The 19,717-nt window shown below is 35.5% G+C and overlaps 1 protein-coding gene across 1 annotated transcript in view; it reads right to left on the reverse strand.

Moving 5' to 3' along the window:
* VWF (von Willebrand factor) overlaps positions 1-19,717 on the reverse strand; it is a 180,074-nt gene that overhangs the window by 98,109 nt on the left and 62,248 nt on the right. The window contains exons 15-19 of the mRNA XM_063447819.1: positions 19,305-19,520; positions 17,105-17,345; positions 16,333-16,421; positions 8,216-8,376; positions 77-180 (exon numbers count right to left, since the gene is read on the reverse strand). Coding sequence (XP_063303889.1) covers positions 77-180; positions 8,216-8,376; positions 16,333-16,421; positions 17,105-17,345; positions 19,305-19,520 — 811 coding nt within the window. The remainder of the gene's footprint in view (positions 1-76; positions 181-8,215; positions 8,377-16,332; positions 16,422-17,104; positions 17,346-19,304; positions 19,521-19,717) is intronic.

The raw sequence follows: 19,717 nt of genomic DNA on the forward strand, positions 1-19,717 counted from the left end.
AACAGTTAAGGAACCACTGGCTTGAGTGCTAAAATATAATAATTTGGTTTGATTATATTTGTTGCTTTTTCCTTACCACGTATTACAATCAATTTGCACTGATTCACCAGGAGCATACTCATTCCCTGCATGGAAGCATGGGCATCGTTCTGGCACTACGCACTTTGTTTTGTGTTGAACCTATGAAGGAAAAGATTAAATTAAAGATATATAGATATTTCATTACAAGCTGCCACAAACTGAATTTTTATAGTATTGATAATAAATAGTACAATATTAATAACAAAGTGGAGTTCATCTGTTACACTAGGATGTGGAGAATTGCCCCAAAAACTTGAAAGTCTAAGGCCAAAATAGAGTAACTACAAAGATTCTCCAACTTCTTCCAGATGTTTTGGTCTAAAATGGTTAATATTCAAGAATTTTTATTTTAACAAATAAACTGATCTGTCTGTCTGTCTGTTTGTCTATATATATCGACAATATATACAACATTTATATATTACTGTGTGAACAAATATGATACAATGGACAGAAGCTGCAAATCATGTAGAAAATCCACAGGAATTCTCCTCCCAAGCATTTAATCTTAAAGCACTCACGTGAGATTTGTCATAAATCACGTAATGCAGAGCCTAGGTGAGTGTATTACATAATTTAACAGTAGGAAATAATGAGTATTTAGGATGTCAAGATGTTTATTGACCTTTACTGCCACCTAGTGGCCAACAATACATACAAACCTTAAGGAATACATGACTCACCCAGTAAAATCTATCAACATGTCATCTCAACCCATATTTGCCAATAAACATCATTTTGTGTAGTCTAGCATATTTTTATATGTGTATCAATTATATGCTTTTTAGTAATCCTTAATTAGTGTTTATTTAAGTTTGTAATTGTTATGTTTTGCTCAGAAAATGTCACGCCTCTCAGGTTTAGTCGAACTGAATGCCCATGATTTAACCCCTTAAGGACACATGACGTGTGACATGTCATGATTCCCTTTTATTCCAGAAGTTTGGTCCTTAAGGGGTTAAAGGACAGCTGTCATCAAAATTTAGATTTTTACTCCATTTATTGAAACTTTTTTCAATTATAAATATTGATTTGACTCCTTTTTTTTTTTGAGAGCAGCCATGTTAAGCTCAATCTAACTTGCCTGCAGGTTCACATAGAGCACTCACCACAGTAGGTAAGTTAGGTTGAGCAGTTGATCAGGTAAGAGTATAGTAAGACCTAACATGGCTGCTCAGCTAGATTTAAAAAAAAAAAAAAAAACTTTAAAAATCAATATACATAAAATATACAAAAAAAAAATATCATTAATGTTCAAAAAATGTAATAAACTTTTAAAAAATGAGAATTGAACTTCTAATTCAAGTTGTCCTTACACAATTTGACTGATGGGTTACCTGGAGTTTAGCTACACAAGAAACCTCTCAGTTTCACCTGGAATTCAATGAATGAAGCCAGTGCCCAGTTGGCCAGTTAGTCTGTGAGTGTAGTGTATTTCAATTTAAATCACATGCAGTGCCAATAGTACATTTACACTTATTGATCAGTCCATAATCCAAAATCTTAAATTGTTATGTATATTAAAATGTTATACTATTTCAGTTGATCTATATTTATCAAAATTATATATATATATATATATATATATATATATATATATATATATATATATATATATATATATATATATATGAAATATCACATATATAGAGAAAATTCTCTCACAAGCAAAAGAAATGACAACTAAATTTCAGGCTTAAAATATCTTTCAAAAAAGGCCTGTCACTCCAGAGAGCCCAGCCGCCCTGTCGACTCCTGCAACCGAGTGTTGGCATAACTTTAGGGCAAGGGCATCGCCGCACTGCCCTGGAGCACGCGGTTGCTGTGTTACCAGCAAGAGGAGAGCACTATGCTGCTCCTCTCCTGTCAATGTATGTAGCATGGCCAAGCAACTGCAGTCTGACAGGAAGTGGTTAAGAATAGAGCACTTCCTGACAGACCGGGTACTGAAGTGAGCAGGTATTGGGGGAGGGACACAGAGATGTGCTGGGGGTGGGGGGATGAGACACATGGAGGGGCTGGGAGAATATTGCATTAGGCTAGTCAGTAAAAGCAAAAAAATTAAGAAGCCATTAACCCCTTAAGGACACATGACGAAAATATTCCATCATGATTCCCTTTTATTCCAGAAGCTGTGTTTTTAAGGGGTTAAGAAACCACTGATGCCAAAATAGTAAAAAACAAAAATCCAGAGTGAGGAAGATAGACAGATCTATACGATTAGGCATCAAGAGGCTAAGCAAGTTATAAGAGCTTTCAAATCACACACAGAAGAGAAAACAGCACATTCAGTAAAAAAGGGGACAATTTTTTTTAGATACATAAATGAGAAAAGGAAAGTAAAACAAGGATTAGTTAGATTAAAAACAAAAGAGGGAAGGTATTTAGAAGAGGATAAATGTCTAGCTGACTGCATCAATGAATATTTTTGTTCAGTATTTACAGATGAAAATTAAGTAAAGGGGCCTCAGTTAGTAAACAGGACAAATTAGTAATTTGTTACATGTGAGTTTACAGAGGAAGAGGTTCTATTTCAACTGTCAAGACAAATAAGTCAATGGGGCCTGATGGAATACACCCAAAGTTATTAAAAGAGCTTAGTGTTAACAGGAGTAGTCCCAGAAGATTGGAAGTTAACAAATGTTGTGCCCATTCACAAGAAAGGTAGTAGGGAAGAGTCCGGCAACTATAGGCCAGTAAGTCTTACTTCAGTAGTGGGGAAAGTAATGGAAACCATGTTAAAGGACAGGATTTGTGAGTAGTTCTACTATTATCTACACAATATTATTTATTGTTCATACTACACCATTAGAGTTTTCTTTCTCTTCTGTTTTTTCCACATATCCATTTTCAAGTTGCTGATATACATCTGGGACTTTACATACCATTGTATGTACTACTAGGACTACCACCTGCATATTTGGACTATTTATATTCGGACTATTAGGTACCGCTGCTATTACTCTCCAATAATTTTCAACATCTTTTATATTATTTTATTTTCCACTTGTTTTAGGCACACCCTTATTCCTTCTCCTCTCTCTAAAGGACAGGATTGCTGAAAATCTAACATTAGATGGATTTCAAGATCAGAGACAACATGGGTTTACGTCAAGGAGATCATGTCAAACTAATCTTATTGATGTTTTTGATTGGGTAACTGAAATAATAGATCAGGGTGGTGCAGTAGACATTGCTTACCTAGATTTCAGTAAGGGTTTTGACACTGTTGCACATAGAAGGTTTATCAATAAATTGCAATCTTTAAGTTTGGATTCCAATACAGTTGAATGGGTAAGGCAGTGGCTAAGTGACAGGCAACAAAGGGTTGTAGTCAATGGAGTATATTCAAAACATGGTCTTGGGGTACCTCTCGGATCTGTACTTGGACCTATTCTCTTTAATATTTTTATTAGTGGTATTGCAGAAGGTCTTGATGGTAAGGTATGTCTTTTTGCTGATGATACTAAGATCTGTAACAGGGTTGATGTCCCAGGAGGGATAAGCCAATGGCAAATGATTTAGGTAAACTAGAAAAATGGTCAGAGTTGTGGCAACTGACATTTAATGTGGATAAGTGCAAGATAATGCATCTTGGACGTAAAAACCCAAGGGCAGAGTACAGAATATTTGAAAGAGTCCTAACCTCAACATCTGAGGAAAGGGATTTATGGGTGATTATTTCTGATGACTTAAAGGTAGGCAGACAATGTAATAGAGCAGCAGGAAATGCTAGCAGAATGCTTGGTTGTATAGGGAGAAGTATTAGCAGTAGACAGAGGGAAGTGCTCATGCCATTGTACAGAACACTGGTGAGACCTCACTTGGAGTATTGTACGCAGTACTGAAGACTGTATCTCCAGAAGGATATTGATACTTTAGAGAGAGTTCAGAGAAGGGCTACAAAACTGGTTCATGGATTGCAGGATAAAACTTACAAGGAAAGGTTAAATGATCTTAACATGTATAGCTTGGAGAAAAGACGAGACAGGGATGATATAATAGAAACATTTAAATACATAAAGGGAATCAACACAGTAAAGGAGGAGACTATATTTAAAATAAGAAAAACTACCACATTAGATTAAATTAGAGGGGCAAAGGTTTAAAAATAATATCAGGAAGTATTACTTTACTGAGAGGGTAGTGGATGCATGGAATAGCCTTCCAGCTGAAGTGGTAGAGGTTAAGACAGTGAAGGAGTTTAAGCATGCATGGGATAGGCATAAGGCTATCCTAGCTATAATGAAAGTATTTAGAAAATTAGACAGACTAGATGGGCCGAATGGTTCTTATCTTCCGTCACATTCTATGTTTCTATGTAATGAGATACAAGGAGTGACTGGGGGAGGAGGGACGGTAATGAGCCACATGAAGAGGCTGGGGAAAGGAAATTAAACACATGGAGGGGCTGAGGATGAGAATGAGACACATAGGAGGGGCTGGGGAGAATAAGATACATATGGGGGGTACCAGAGCAATTTTTGCACTGGTGCCTGGTGGTTTCTAGTTACACCTCTGCATGCAGCCCTAGCCACACCTCCCTTGGCTGTTACTGACACAGTCTGCATGAAAAAAAGAAATGGTTTCATTTTCAATCAGATGTTACTTACTTTAGATGTCTCCTACTCTGTAACTTGAACTATAATTACATACAGGAGGCTCCCGCATGGTCTAGCAAGCTATTAACAGTGCAGGAGATTAGAAAATCTAAATTAAACCTAATTTGCAATAAAGGAAGTGTAAACATTAGGTGACTCTTTACAGGAAGTGTTTAGGAAGGCTGTGTAAGTCACATGCAGAGATGTGTGCCAAGGGATAACAAAGGGATTTAACTGAAAATAACTGAATGCGTATTTACAGCTTTAAGAGAGCCTTTGTTAAATTGCAAAGAATCATTGGAGAAAATGTGTGTATTTAATAAACATAACTGGATGAAAATAGATATTTCTTATGTTGAAGTTCAATTCTACAGTCAAGGCATGGCCGATAGGTTTCAGTGTTTGAGCTGAGCAAGTTTGCGACTTTAGAAAGTCTGCTGACCGATCTGTGCTTCAGACAACCTGTCTGTAAAAGTGGGTAAAGGCAAGACCTCACAGAAAACCAGATGTGACTTTAAATTAACCTTCTTGGAAACATAAATCACTTGTCACTTGTACTGTACGCACATTGGATTAATTCCATCTGTCAGTAGGAAGGGAGAAAAACTTTAATTATCTGAGATTTACTCTAATTCAGTAGACAAAGGAGCCATATTAAACCAGTGAAAGGTATGTTCATTCTTTGGTGGGTGAAGCTCAGACAATCTATACATTGTTTCAGTCACACTGTGTAGAAAAACCTTTTTTGGTTTTTTTTAAATATACTTCTATTGGCATGAAAAGAAACCATAAAATGTAGCTATAATACAAAAATGCTTTATTAATAGCCAGGACCAGTGTTCATAAATTTAAACTTTCCTGAATCTAGTTGCTGCATTAATAGCTAAACAGGTACAAAGTATAGGTATGCTTAGTTAACAATGATGTACCAGTAGTATGAATGGTGAGCAAGGAAGGCCTGAATGAAGCCAGGCTCCATCTATTTATTTGGTTGTTTTGGTAATTTATATGTAGCTTTATTATTTATGTAGTTTGCATGTAAGAAGGTGCATGAGTAAACTACACTTTTTTTAAAATATGCATGCAGTATCCACCATAGTATGTATGTGGACTATATGGCTCCCAACATTTCAAACGGACAAAGAGGACACTTGAATTGGGGTTATAACTATGAGTGTGTCCAGAGGGAGAGCCATTCTGGGAAATTTTAGGTGACATTCTAATTACAATGTATGCAACTAAAATCTAATTTAGAACAAGAAAAATGTGAATTAACTTTATTCCAGTTTAAAGATGCATTACTGTGAGTATTATTGCTGTTAAGCACTGTTATACACACAAACAATATTAAGCTTCTAGAAAAGATGGTCCTTAGGTAAGAAAAGAGGGATTTGAGCTCAAAATAGAGACTGTGCCTCCTAAATAGGGACACTTGGGAGGCATGGGACTACATATTTGAAATAGCACATGGCTATGATGGCTCTTCTGATTGGAAAGTTGTGGCTTTCCGGATGTGAATCCTGTATAGTAAAACAAAGCAAGACAAGTAACAGCAGAGTGTCCTTTGTCTTCAAATGAAAGTGCTAAGTGGCAGTATTCTCAGAATAGCTCAATAAAAAATAAAAAAATTACATTAAAAATGCACAGTAAACATCCTATAGCAAATGAATAAAGTCTTACATGTTTGTCATGATGTTCAAATAGCCTGAACTCTATAGACACATAGGTGTGTGCAAATAGTGTACAATGTGTGCCCAGACACACCATAATGCAGGGGCCAAATTCTACTCTTTAAAAAGATTCCCAAGACTGCCTTTTTCCAAAAGTCCAACATTTCAAACCATTTTTGTTATTTATATCCAATGGTGTCGTACTATTAAAGAGTAAGTATCCTTCTCTATAGTGTGAAACTTTAAATTCTCAGTGCAAATCATTGCTTGAACGAAAACATTTTAGTTTCAGGGCTAAAGAAAATACATCATGTTAAACTCTGAAATATATTACATTTTATTGATCCAGAAAAGAGGAAATGCCATTAATTTATTCCACTCATCTGTGAAATTACCACATTTGGGCACTGCTTATTGACCTTTCCCAATGTTAAGGTGATAAAAAAAAGTTTTTTTTAAAAGCGATTTATAGATTCCCCAAGGATGATCCAAATGTAATGAAAACATGGGTGCAGAAATACTTTGACTCCCGCCTCGCTACATCATCTGCTTCTTACTATGTGTTTTGCTAGTCAGTAACATATGGTATGATTCTGCTGTAGAACTTGATTGTATTGTTGAATAGGTTAATACCGGTAGAAATAACATCCATGCGGTGCCCTAAGTAAATGCATATGGTTGAGGAAAATAAATCTTTAATTCTGCACTTCTCTATTTAATCTATTAAATTCCAGCCAGCAGTTCTGCAACATTCTACTGCCCTAACGGACTAATGGATTTTTGTGGATATGTACTAATTGGTTGGAAGTTGTTGGAATATATATACATATAATCATTTTTTCTATTCCTGTATGTATATAGGCTCCTTGATTTGTTATTTGCCTAGTCTTTATGCCATACCTTATGCATTTCATATATATGCCATACCTAATGCAAATGTACTTATTTGATCTTCTCCATTTATGTATATTCCAGTATACATTCCACGCACATTGTGCAATGTCTATGGCGCCTTACTGTTAATGTGTGGGGTTTCCTATGGATCCTCAAATCCTCCATTGATCAAACTTTTGTATTCTCATGTGTGCATGTGTGTAAATTGGTGATGGAGGTTCCTGGCAGATGACCTTGCTAGGAGCCAAAAATGTATGGCAGCAATAAGATGGTGGCACCATGGAAGGACAACTTAAAGGACCACTATAGGCACCCAGACCACTTCAGCTTAATGAAGTGGTCTGGGTGCCAGGTCCATCTAGGGTTAACCCTGCCTGCTGTAAACATAGCAGCTTCAAACTGCTATGTTTACAATAGGGTTAATCCAGCCTCTAGTGGCTGTCTCATTGACAGCCGCTAGAGGCGCTTCTGCGCTTCTCACTGTGATTTTCACAGTGAGAAGATGCCAGCGTCCATAGGAAAGTATTGAGTAATGCTTTCCTACGGACTGACTGAATGCGCGCGCGGCTCTTGCCTCGCATGCGCATTCAGCCAATGACGTCGGAAGGATGAGGAGAGTCCCCAGCACCGAGGGAGCCCGGCGCTGGAGAAAGGTGAGTGTTTAACCCATTCCTCCCCCTTCAGCCTGGCAGGAGGGGGGCCATGAGGGTGGGGGGAACCTATTAACACTATAGTGCCAGGAAAACGAGTTTGTTTTCCTGACACTATAGTGATCCTTTAACCCCTTAACTTTTGGAATAAAAGGGAATCATAACATGTCACACATGTCATGTGTCCTTAAGGGGTTAAGCAAATGATAATGCCTAATTGCTCCTCTTGCTAAAAGTGACAGTGCAGCTTAAGGTCAACATGAAATTTCTTAGAATACATGCAGGTAAAAGTTTTAATGAATACAGATGAGTTCCTTACCCTTCCCCTGGGGCACATGCAACCCGATATACAACCATAGCTTATGCAGTCATGGTCATAGTTTTGGCAGGTTTTGGCACATTCCATCCCTGTGGCTTTTGGGTTGTTAGCTGAACATATTATTTTTTCCAGGGGGGGATTGCAGAGTAAACTTCTTTTCACTGCAAATAAAAATAAATCAATTTAATTAAGTCATAATCAAGATCTTATACAAAAGTTAATAATTACATATGTATATAATAGAGGTATTAATATATTGTTAATAACAGAATAGCATGTTCAAGGGTGTGTAAACTAGAAATCTAATGGGCAAATTAAAAGTGAAATGTGAGTTTGATAAATGCAAATATGTACTGTACAATGCAAATACAAACAAAAATATGATTATGCATCACCTGCATATCTCAAGTTGGACATTGTGGGGTCCTTCTTGGGCATAGAAGCTCAAGAAAGCATGTTCCACAACTATCCCAGAGTTCCCACTTCCTACTGCATTTATGCTTATACCCTTAGCAATTGATATTGTTAAAGGAAAAATATTTTTTTGGGAAAAAACAACAAACAAATAAAAAAGCATGGGCTATGATACAAAAGAATCAGTGGCCAGGAACCAGCACTGGACTATTGTAGATATAGTACAGTACTTGCATAGTTACAAGCAGAGTATCTATTTAAATATGCTTTAATCTAGTTAAATACTACAGCAAAGTTTAAATGTTTTGATTTATTTAATGAGTTCATAACCCAAGATAAAGTAAACAAGAGTTTAAAAGGTTAATCTAAGATTTCATTTACAATGATTATGTAAAACATTAGATGTCATTTAGGAATATTTAAAATCCCTATGAATTGTTCCCAGGCATTGTGCTGTTTCCAATCTACACCAGATGGAGATAGTAATTTCTCTTCTGGGACATCTGTCAATCTGACTCATGATGAAGTTCTCTAAAATATGTTCCCCATCTCGTACTGCACTTTACAGAAGCATGGATGGCTGCTTAACAATCAGGGAGGGAACGGGAGACTCAAATATTTCAAGCCATGTATAGGTTGCAATTCACTTTTTTTTATCTAAATATCTTATTAAGGTGAGAAAACTTTAGTTACTTTGTGTATTATATAACAGATAATGTACTAGTGCTAATATATTAGTGGTAATTAATTATTAGTGGTATGTCTTAATATTGTGCTCTTAAGCTGCTATATCACCGTGATTTTATCTTTTAGTATCACACTCAATGGCCCATTGGGAAAGATTTTTTTTATATATGGCAAACATAGCTGGGTGGAAAACTTGGTCACCTATGGCCGATGCATAGATGATATTTTTTCATATGGGAAGAAAAAGAAGAAGATCTTATTAATTTTCTCCATCACCTGAATAATAACACATGGGGTATCCAGTTGACGAGTAATTGGAGCACAAAAGAAGTAATACTCTTAGATTTACATATTTATATTGAAGAAGGCCTTATCAAAACTCAAAATCATTTTAAGACTGTGGATGAAAACAGCTTTATAGAAAGGGAGAGTTGCCACTTTTCACCATGGCCAGTCATTAAAATCAAACAAGATTTTATGGAAAAAGGTTATGAAGAACTAAAACTTGAGAAATCTAGGATGGAAGTAAAAGGAATCGAAAGAAAACAGTTCTTAAAATATAAATATAAGAAGAAAAATTAAATGAATGGAGTACCATTTGTGTGCAAATATAGTACAGATAACTACAAAATTAGAAAAATTAGAAAGATTGTTACTAAATACTGGCCCATACTATTGTTATAACTAATAATAACTATAACTAATAATAGTATGGGCCAGTATTTAGTAACAATTTTTCTAATTTATATAAATATATGTGTAAGTATTCCTTTGAGTGCCACACTGCTTCTGTATCTGAAACATGCTAATGTATCTGTGCAATTCTAATATTTTATTTTGACCTATTGTAAATAATTGCATTCCTTAATAAAACCTTAGTAAAAATGTATTTTTATTCTTCATTTTATAAGTGTCTATGAGAAAACCAGAGCTACAAAGTCTCAGCATGGTTCCAGACGACTCAGTTTTTATTATTCAACCTTCAACTTCCTGCATGTTTTGGATTTGAATCAAATAGTTCAAATAGATTTTCATTGACAAATATTAAGCAACAGTGCCATTAAAATAAAGAATAATAGATAAAATAGATAAAATAGTAATAATAATAATAATAATAATAATAATAATAAACTCTTAGTTATCCTAAATAAGAATAACATTAAAATAAAAGCATTAATCAATTTTCCACTTTCCGGTCAATGACCCCGAGTGACTACTTTCTAACAGCTGAGAATGCGTGAGCTTCCCATGTAGGCCCAGTATATCAAGGGACAATGCTGACAAAAACATATAAATATTTAGCAGTGATGTGTTGTGACAACTGGAATCTTACTTTTAAATTGTAGCATATATATTCTGCACTATTGCTCTGAGATGTTGTCTGGCCAACAATTGCCGAAGATGTCTATATATTCTATTGTCACGGCTGCTAGTGTGGTCCAACACGCAGAAACTATGTAAACATATACATAAAAAAGGAAAGGAAATAAAAGGACAGAGCGTAAACCGGACCTTAGAATGGCCGGACTAATACGCTAGAGATAGAGAATGGTCAAAGGGAAAGCCGAGGTCAAGGAAGCCAGAAAACCCCCATGCATCTATAACAGGTGTCACAATTCTGTGAAGGTATTTTGAATTCCATCTGTAGAAATTGTGCCCATGCAGCCAAAAGAGCATTTGTAACGTCAGGCACTGATTTGTAGGTCTAGCTTACAATTGACATTCCAATTCATTCCAAAGGTGTGCATGCAATGGCACTAAAGTAAGGGCTCTATGCAGGCCATTAAAATGTCACTTTTTCAAACTTGTCTTTATGGACAATGCTTTGCGAACAGGGGCACAGGCATACTGGAACAGGAAATGGTATTGAGCAAACAGTTTTTACAAAGTTGGAAGCCCCCACTTGTCTAAAATACATTTTAGCATTAAGGTTACCCTTGAAAGGAACTTAGGGGCATAGTCCAAACCCTGAAAAACAGCCCAGACAGTTATCCTATCCCTCCTGTGGTAAACTTTACAGTAGGCGCTATGCATTTTAGTAGGTAGCATTCTCCTGGCATCTACCACACACAGTTTCTTCCACCAGGCTGCCAGACTCCAGAGTACACATTTCAACTGCTTTAGAGTCCCTTAGTGGCATGCTTTGCACCACTCCAGCCAACACGTGGCATTGTGGCATGTTTATGTGAGGCATGTGTACAGTGGCTCAGCCATGGTAACCCATTTCATGAAGTTCTTTATGCATATTTCTGCTGACATTGCTTCCAGAGGCAACTTGGAAGGTTATAGTTAGTGACAGATGATCTCTTGATCACTTGAGCACACAGTGTAAGTGTGGTCTACCACTTCATGACTGAGGTGTTGTTGCTGCGAGACACTCCCTTCCACTTCCTCCACAGCTAAAAACCGAAAGACCGCTCCTACAGCATTATAGCACCATAATCTTTGTAATGAGCTATAGTGGTGCTTAGTTTCTTTTGGAATCTTTATGAAGCTGCATGATTATATTTTTACATTAAAGTTGTGTAAATTCACGTCATTTATTATATGTACCTCTGCAAAAGCGGTACACAAAATTGCTGTTTTATCCATCTATGTTAAAAACACCTTCAGTCACTTACCTGAATCAAGTGCCTATGTCCCTCGGCGCTGAGTAATGCACGCCCACGCTCTTTCCCCGCCGTCAGCCAGTAGGGGAGACCTAATGCACATGCACGCATGCGCGCACAAACCTCCCCATAGGAAAGCATTATTCAATGCTTTCCTATGGGGAGTCTGGTGATGCTGGAGGTCCTCATGCATAGCGTGAGGACGTCCAGCATCATTTAAAACACTTTTCGTGTTTTAAGAACAAGGAAGTCCTTCTAGTAGCTGTCTGATAGACAGCCACTAGAGGAGGACTTAACCCTGCAAGGTAATTATTGCAGTTTATAAAAAGGATTGAGGGTGATGGGAGTTGGCACCCAGACCACTCCAATGGGCAGAAGTGGCGTGGGTGCCTGGAGTGCCCCTTTAACCCCTTAAGGACCAAACTTCTGGAATAAAAGGGAATCATAACATGTCACACACGTCATGTGTCCTTAAGGGGTTTAAAGAAGGGGTGACTCACTAAATCATTAGAAACTTTGTTTTATTTATATATTAATTTTTTCACATTTAGCCTAAAACTTACTTTTATGTCCTAATGAAAGTTCTCAATATAGAACTAAAACATTGATTTTTACTTATGGAAATTACTTGAAAACCAATAAAGAAAAACCTTCTTTTGGATCTTCCTGGAGTGCTTGCTATTTATGGGCTTTTATCTAAGTGGGGCAGAGCGCCAGGTAGTATATAATGCATCTTTTTGTTCAGTAGGAGTGCAGGATTTTTTGTATTATATATATATATAATCTCACTCACACATATATATGACAACATTATACAAATATATTCTAGGCCAATACAAATCATTGTCTGGAAATCTATTGATAAATTGGACTATACAAAGGACGCAAGGTCACCAATTTAGAGATGGGATTTAGTCAAAAGCTAAGGTAAGGGTTCTTTACAGTAAAAACAATAAATATGTGGAATTCTCTGTCTGAAGAGGTGGTTCTATCACACTCTGTACAGAGTTTTAAGTGACGACTAGATGAATTCTTGCAAAAACGTAATATTTAAGAATATAATATACAATATGTGGGACAATAGATTCTTGATCCAATGAGAGATCTGACTGCCATTATATATATATATATATATATATATATATATATATATATATATATATTAATTATTACTGCTCCTACATTTTTCTATTGATCTGTAAAATAGTATTACAATTTAGTAGTTATATCCATCATCTCTTTTTTTGGTGCCACGGGTGGAATTCCAAATCATGAAGCAAGTAAACATGCTCATTCATCATGTTAAATAGGCTGAAAACATCCATCATGTTCAGCTTTTCCCACATCTATTTCTGATGTTGATCCAAAAGAAGACAAGCATAGAAAAACTGTTTTAAGTGTTTTCCAATATTGCATCTAACTACACAAGCACACTTCGCTTGATCTTTGTTGAGGCACACGGAGAGAGGCAATACTAAGCTAGATTTCAATTATTATCCACCTTGGTTCATTATTTCTTAATTCATTTTTTTATGCATGAAATGGTAGTTAACTCAGTTGTATGATAGCTGTTTGCATAACTGTTTCTACATTTTCTTGTTGCTTGCTAACCTAATGTTTTTTTTTCTGTAAAAGTCTCTCAACTGCTTAACAAACATTTAATGAAAACAATTTTGCATCAAATTTGGGAAAAAAATCCTTCACACTAAGAAGTGGTTTTATCAGAGTCCATACAGCTACTAGATGCATACTTGCAACAACAGAATATTCAAGGATATAATCTTTCAATGTAGGGTAATAACTGCTTGATCCAAGGATAAATCTGACTGCCATTCTGGGGTCAAGAAGGATTTTTTTTCCTAGCTTGTTGCAAAATTGGAAGCCCTTCAAACTAGGTTTTTTGCCTTCTTTTGGATCAACAGCAAAAAACAAATGTGAGGAAGGCTGAACTTGATGGACACAAGTCTCTTTTTCAGCTATGTAACTATGAAACTATGAAACTACAGAATGGCAGTCAGATCTCTCCTTGAATCAAGAATCTATTGTCCCGCATATTGAATAATATATTCCTAAATATTACGTTTTTGTAAGAATTCATCTAGATGTCACTTAAAACTCTGTAGAGAGTGTGATAGAACAACCTCTTCAGGCAGAGAATTCCACATTGTAATTGTTTTTACTGTAAAGAACCGTTATCTTTGCTTTTGACTAAATCCCATCTCTAAATGGGTGACCTTGTGTCCTATATATAGTCCTATTTATCAATAGATTTCCAGACAATGGTTTGTATTGTCATACATATTTTTGTATAATGTTATCATATCACATCTGGGGCACTGATTATCAAAAAAAAAAATGTGCTTAAATTTGTTAACTTTGTTGACCTTCCTCAAAACTAAAATCTCCCTTACTCAAGGTTTCTCCAACCATCATAACCACAATAACCACCTACAGTAATTATTATTTTAGGAATACCCTGGCCCCATCCCCGGTAATGGGGCAAACCATTTGCACTTCTATCTTGTCTTCCCAGGCCCTGCTCTTCATTAATGGCAAACTTACGATATCCAACTTATGTAGAGCATGCTGATCCTCATGCTCATTGCTTTGCTAAGAGCTTCAGCTCTCCAGTGTACGCTAAATTAATGAGCAGTTATGCATCGATATTTGCACAGAATTGACATAAGCCAGCCTGGAACTCTTGTTCTGGGCTGGCTAATGACTTTCCAATTACAGTACTAAAGGCAGAGAGGTTAGCCTGCATACATGCAGTGTTTCAAAGCTAGCTGCTGCAGATATAGACACCATGACCACTTGAAATCACTGAAGTGTTCATGGTGACGGATGTAACCGTTTCATTTTGAAGAACCTTTGGTCAGTTACACTTCTGTATGGCTCTACACAGATTTGTCAGAAACCATATGCACAAGACTTTTATTCACTGAGAACAACTAACCCCTACTTAGTTACTGGTTTCTGATTGAATTCCAATCGCGTGGCTTCTGTTTAATGGCTGTTGCTGACCCTCAAAATGTAACATCAACCTCTGGCCTGGTGAAAGGAAGTTAAAGGGATACTCCACTATCCAAATAAAAAATAAATAAAAATGACGATTTAATAGGCATACCCCAAATGAAATCTTGCATGCATTTAATTATGCATTGTTGCACTGAGGTATATCGAAAAAACCTTGCAAATGTTGCCGTTCTGCTTTTGCAATCCCTCCTCTTCTAACTCCGCCCAGACTTTCTGTGGCTGTTCAATCACAGACTCCCCAATGCAGCTCAATGAGAAGGCAGGTGCTCTGAGTAATTCCTGCCTCTTGAGTTTAGCTCCACTGAGCTCGTCAAACTAGGAAGTAACATTACCTGTTGTCTGCTTAAACGCCAAGGGGGTGTAACCAGATTAATTTATAGAAGTGTAAATTTCTATTGAAATCTGCAATTTTGAAAAATGAAATAAATAGAACACACTCTTCACACATAAAACTTTTAATCGAGCTGAAGTGCTTTAGGGGTCTGGAGTGTCCCTTTCAGCTATCTCCCTATATATTCTAAATTAAAAATGAATGTTAGCTACATTGCTTTACTTTGAAATAGTAAAGAGCATATTAAAGCATATTAAACCATATCAAAATACAATATAAGAAAGGAAAGGACAGACACATGATACAACATAACATTTTCTTTATACAAATAAAGTACATGTTTCATTTAAATGAACAATTCACATAGTAGACATGAACCTTTGAAATTACTTAGATATGCCTTAGGCATAGCACAAAATTATACTTTAATGTTGCCATCTCCTGCAAAGGCCAATCACAGGGTGAAGTACATACAGTGTATAGAGTGCACAGGGGTAGGCTTTTGTTTTTGCTGTGGTTGCTATGGTTACAACTTACATTATGTGTTCATGTGCTGCATGGTAGAAATTACCCTGGTACAAACGAACAACTGGTGACAACACTGTGTGTGTTCCTGTGTTTTACCAGCAAGCAGCTAATCTGCAAGTGGTCAGTATCTTTGTGAGCATATGTTATTGGTGGCCAAAAAGTTTTTTAAAAAGTGACAAACGTTTAAGGTAGTTGATAATTAGCAGCCACTTATAACTACTTGCTGTTAACAATGACAGCTTATGGCAGATACATAATTACAAGATTGGAAAAAAGCCCAATGCATTTTAATGTAAATCTAGATAAATGTCCTGTCTGCAAATGTTTGGATTTTTCTAAAATTACTATGGACTCAGATATAAAAGGCACCCTATACTTCATATTAATAATGACATTAAGCCTGCAATATGTTACATCCTGACTAATACTCTGCAATTCATTTAAAGTACAACACTAAGTTGTTGTTTTTTTTCTAAAGGATGAAATACATTTTCTATGGAAATGTTACTAACCTCTTGCTGATGACTCCATAAAAAAATCATCAGTAAAATGGGCACCTAGAGCATTGGAACTACAGTGCATCTGCCCATTCTCACAATAGCTGAAAAAGAGAAAACCAATTGGTTAGACTATATATAATGATGTATGTCCAGGCACTCAACATTTAGGAAACAATTAGAACTTGCTCTCTATATGTGCTGTATTAACAGATAGAGGGACAGATAGAGACACCAGACAGATGATAGAAAGACAGGTAGACATATGAACACAAGGACAGACAGGCAGGCAGAGACAGACAGGCAGAGACAGGCAGACAGACAGACAGACAGACAGATAGATAGATAGATAGATAGATCTAGAACACATAATATATACCTGGAATATTCTTTAAATTCGGGGTAGTTCACTACTGTCTTATCACTGTGTTTAAATGGAGATTAAATGGGGTAGCCAAAAGTATCTTGGTATTCTCCTGATTATCTGTTTTTTTACCTTATCTATTTAAATAGTGTTCTTGATTATAATTATAATGCAGTGTGCAGCGATTAACTATGGTCCCAAGTTTTTATATAACTATAACTTCCATAATGGTTTGCTAGCCTGTATGTTTTACAAAAGCAGGGGATAACCCACTTGGCCACAGAAACAATAATTAAAAAAAAAAAAAAAATTCACAATAGATGTATAAAAGTATCAAAAAAGTGCTAGGATGTCTCGCTTTTCATCTAAATGAAGGGGAAAAAGTGCTGTAGAACATATTCATAATGTATGAAGATATCATACCACATGGAGTGATGATCTGAAAATATATCATCAGGTTGAAAGAGTTCTCCATCATAGTAACAGGAACATTGTGCCTTGGATACACATTCCCCAAGTTCATTAACAAACAGGCCAGCTGGGCAGTAGCAGCCCTCCATGCAATATTCTTTACAATTAGAGTCCGGAAGAGACAATGATCTGCAAGTTTGATTGCAAGGGCTTCTACATTGTTGGTAAATTTTTCCTTCTGAACATTTTAGAGCTGCAAAACAAATAAAAAATATTGTTAAAATAGCAAATATTTATTTTAAGTGCATATACATTGATTGAGAAAGTTAATTTAATATGTTTTTTCTACATGGCACATTAATTAGTTCACCTTAATAACATTGTAAATATTATATCTTTAAGAACTCTATCAATATGACACTAGAGGGTGCTAATGCTCTTTTTACAACATCAGGCTCTCAATACAAATAAAACAAAAGTTATATTTTATTACTATAATTATGTTAATTTACTTTTCAAAGTTAGGAGTCAATAAATCAAAAAAATAAAAATGATAAATTCCCAGATAGCAACGTAATCTCACCCTACATGATGTTTTAAAATACAATAATATTATTACTTCTACTGTATTTTGTTTTTAACATTTATTCTAATTAGTTTTCTAAAAAAATAGTGTTTAATTTGACTTATTTTTGATTTGTAAAATGTGTAGAAATGTTTGTACTTCCATTTCCTGTGTCTATTTTTTAGGGCAAAACTTTAAAATCTCTCGACAAAGCTTGTGTGCCCATATATTATATAATTAGTAGTAGTAGTATATTTTCCATTTATATACCTTCAATATATTTCAAAGAATTTGATGGTTTTTCAAAGGGTATACAAAACAGCAAGTAAGTGCAAAAAAATTATTGTGAGCATACAAAAGTGAGGACGTGAGATTACAATCTAGGAGATAATAAGGACTGCTTACAATTTTGTCTGATTAGCTCGAATGCTCAGACTCTTTAATAAATAACCATTTAGAAATAAAAGGACAGAAATGCTTAAAATTTCTGATATTCATTATTTCAGCATTTACCAAAAAGTTGGATCTTGCTTAGAGACATGCCTGAGAATTTACTGAATATGCACCTGACACTTTGGTCTTGACAGCTCATTACCAGACCTCCAGGCTGCGTATTGATCTATGAGTTGGGAAATTACATTTAGCTAGATTGATTCCCTAGCACATATGCCCTAAATGTGCTCACTTTGTAAATGAGAAATAGAAACCAACAATCCTGTGAATGTTACATTAAAGGGATAGTATAGGCATCAAAACAACATTAGCTTAATGAAGCGGTTTTGGTCTATAGATCACGTCGCTGCACATTTGTTTCTGTACATGCAGCCCTAACCACACCTCTCCTGGCTGTGACTCACATAGCCGGCATGAAAAAAAAGTTATATTTTCAATGAGATGTTAACTTGCTTTAGAAGTTTTGATATCCTGCTCTGTAAATTGAACACAAGCAACAGTCTCATGTAGGCTCCAGAAGTCTATTAGCAGAGCAGGAGATGAGAGAAATTTTAGATTAAACAGACTGTGCAATAAAGGAAGCTAGAATAAGTAGAATAAGTGACTAGGGCTGTATAAACAAGTGATTTAACTCGTAAATGGCAGAGAAATTAGCAGTGAGACTGCAGAGGCATGATCTATAAATCAACAAAATGCATTTGTACAAACAAGTAAAAAGTAATTAAATCAATATCAATCACAGAATATAAAATTTCAAATTATCCTGAAAAAACTGCTTAATGGATATATTTTTATATTGATATTGCTACTGCTTCTGCATTTATATTTATAAAACTGAGATTTCTTTACAATATTGTTGGAAACTATCCTTTATGGCTAACTATGATTACATAATTGTACCCAATTGTACAATGTAGTACTTTTTTTATTTTCCCATATTTTTATTTTTTTCTACATTCAGTATATTGAGTTGAACATTTTATTTTTTGCATTATAACCATATCTCAATATCTAATAATATCTCTTATGAAGCATAATATAAAAAAATACCTTATGAGTGATTTTAATTAATCCCCTAAAACCCACTTTTATATACCGGTTTTCATGGTCAATATGGCTTTACATTTAATACTGTTTTGTTTTTTTCAATGTTAATTCGCAAAAATATTGTGTCAAATTTCAAAGGTAACTTACGGCAAAATTCTGGTGTTCTCCAATCTATGATGACACCTTTTCTTGAGCATGCTACTGCATACATGGAAAATGCAGAACACATACATTCCTTTCCATCAGAGCATGAACAAACATCATAACGACAATTTTTCAGATATGGCTCAGGGTTCACTTTATCGTGGCATGGCTCGAACGTAGATGTCATGATCATAAGGCATACTTCATCAGAATATCTTGCTAATAATATTAAAAAAATAAAAGGGACACAAAGTTAACAAGTTATTTCATGAAATGAGAAAGCAGAAATGCTTATTTATAACATTATACCCCAATAGCAATAAATATATCAGATTATTAGTATCTCAAAACTAGTGACGTCATCAAGAAAACAGGTTTATCTGTGTTTTTCACATTTTTTAAGTAATTGCAGTAAT

This window comes from Pelobates fuscus, chromosome 3, assembly GCF_036172605.1.
Source record: "Pelobates fuscus isolate aPelFus1 chromosome 3, aPelFus1.pri, whole genome shotgun sequence".
Taxonomy (NCBI): Eukaryota; Metazoa; Chordata; class Amphibia; order Anura; family Pelobatidae; genus Pelobates; species Pelobates fuscus.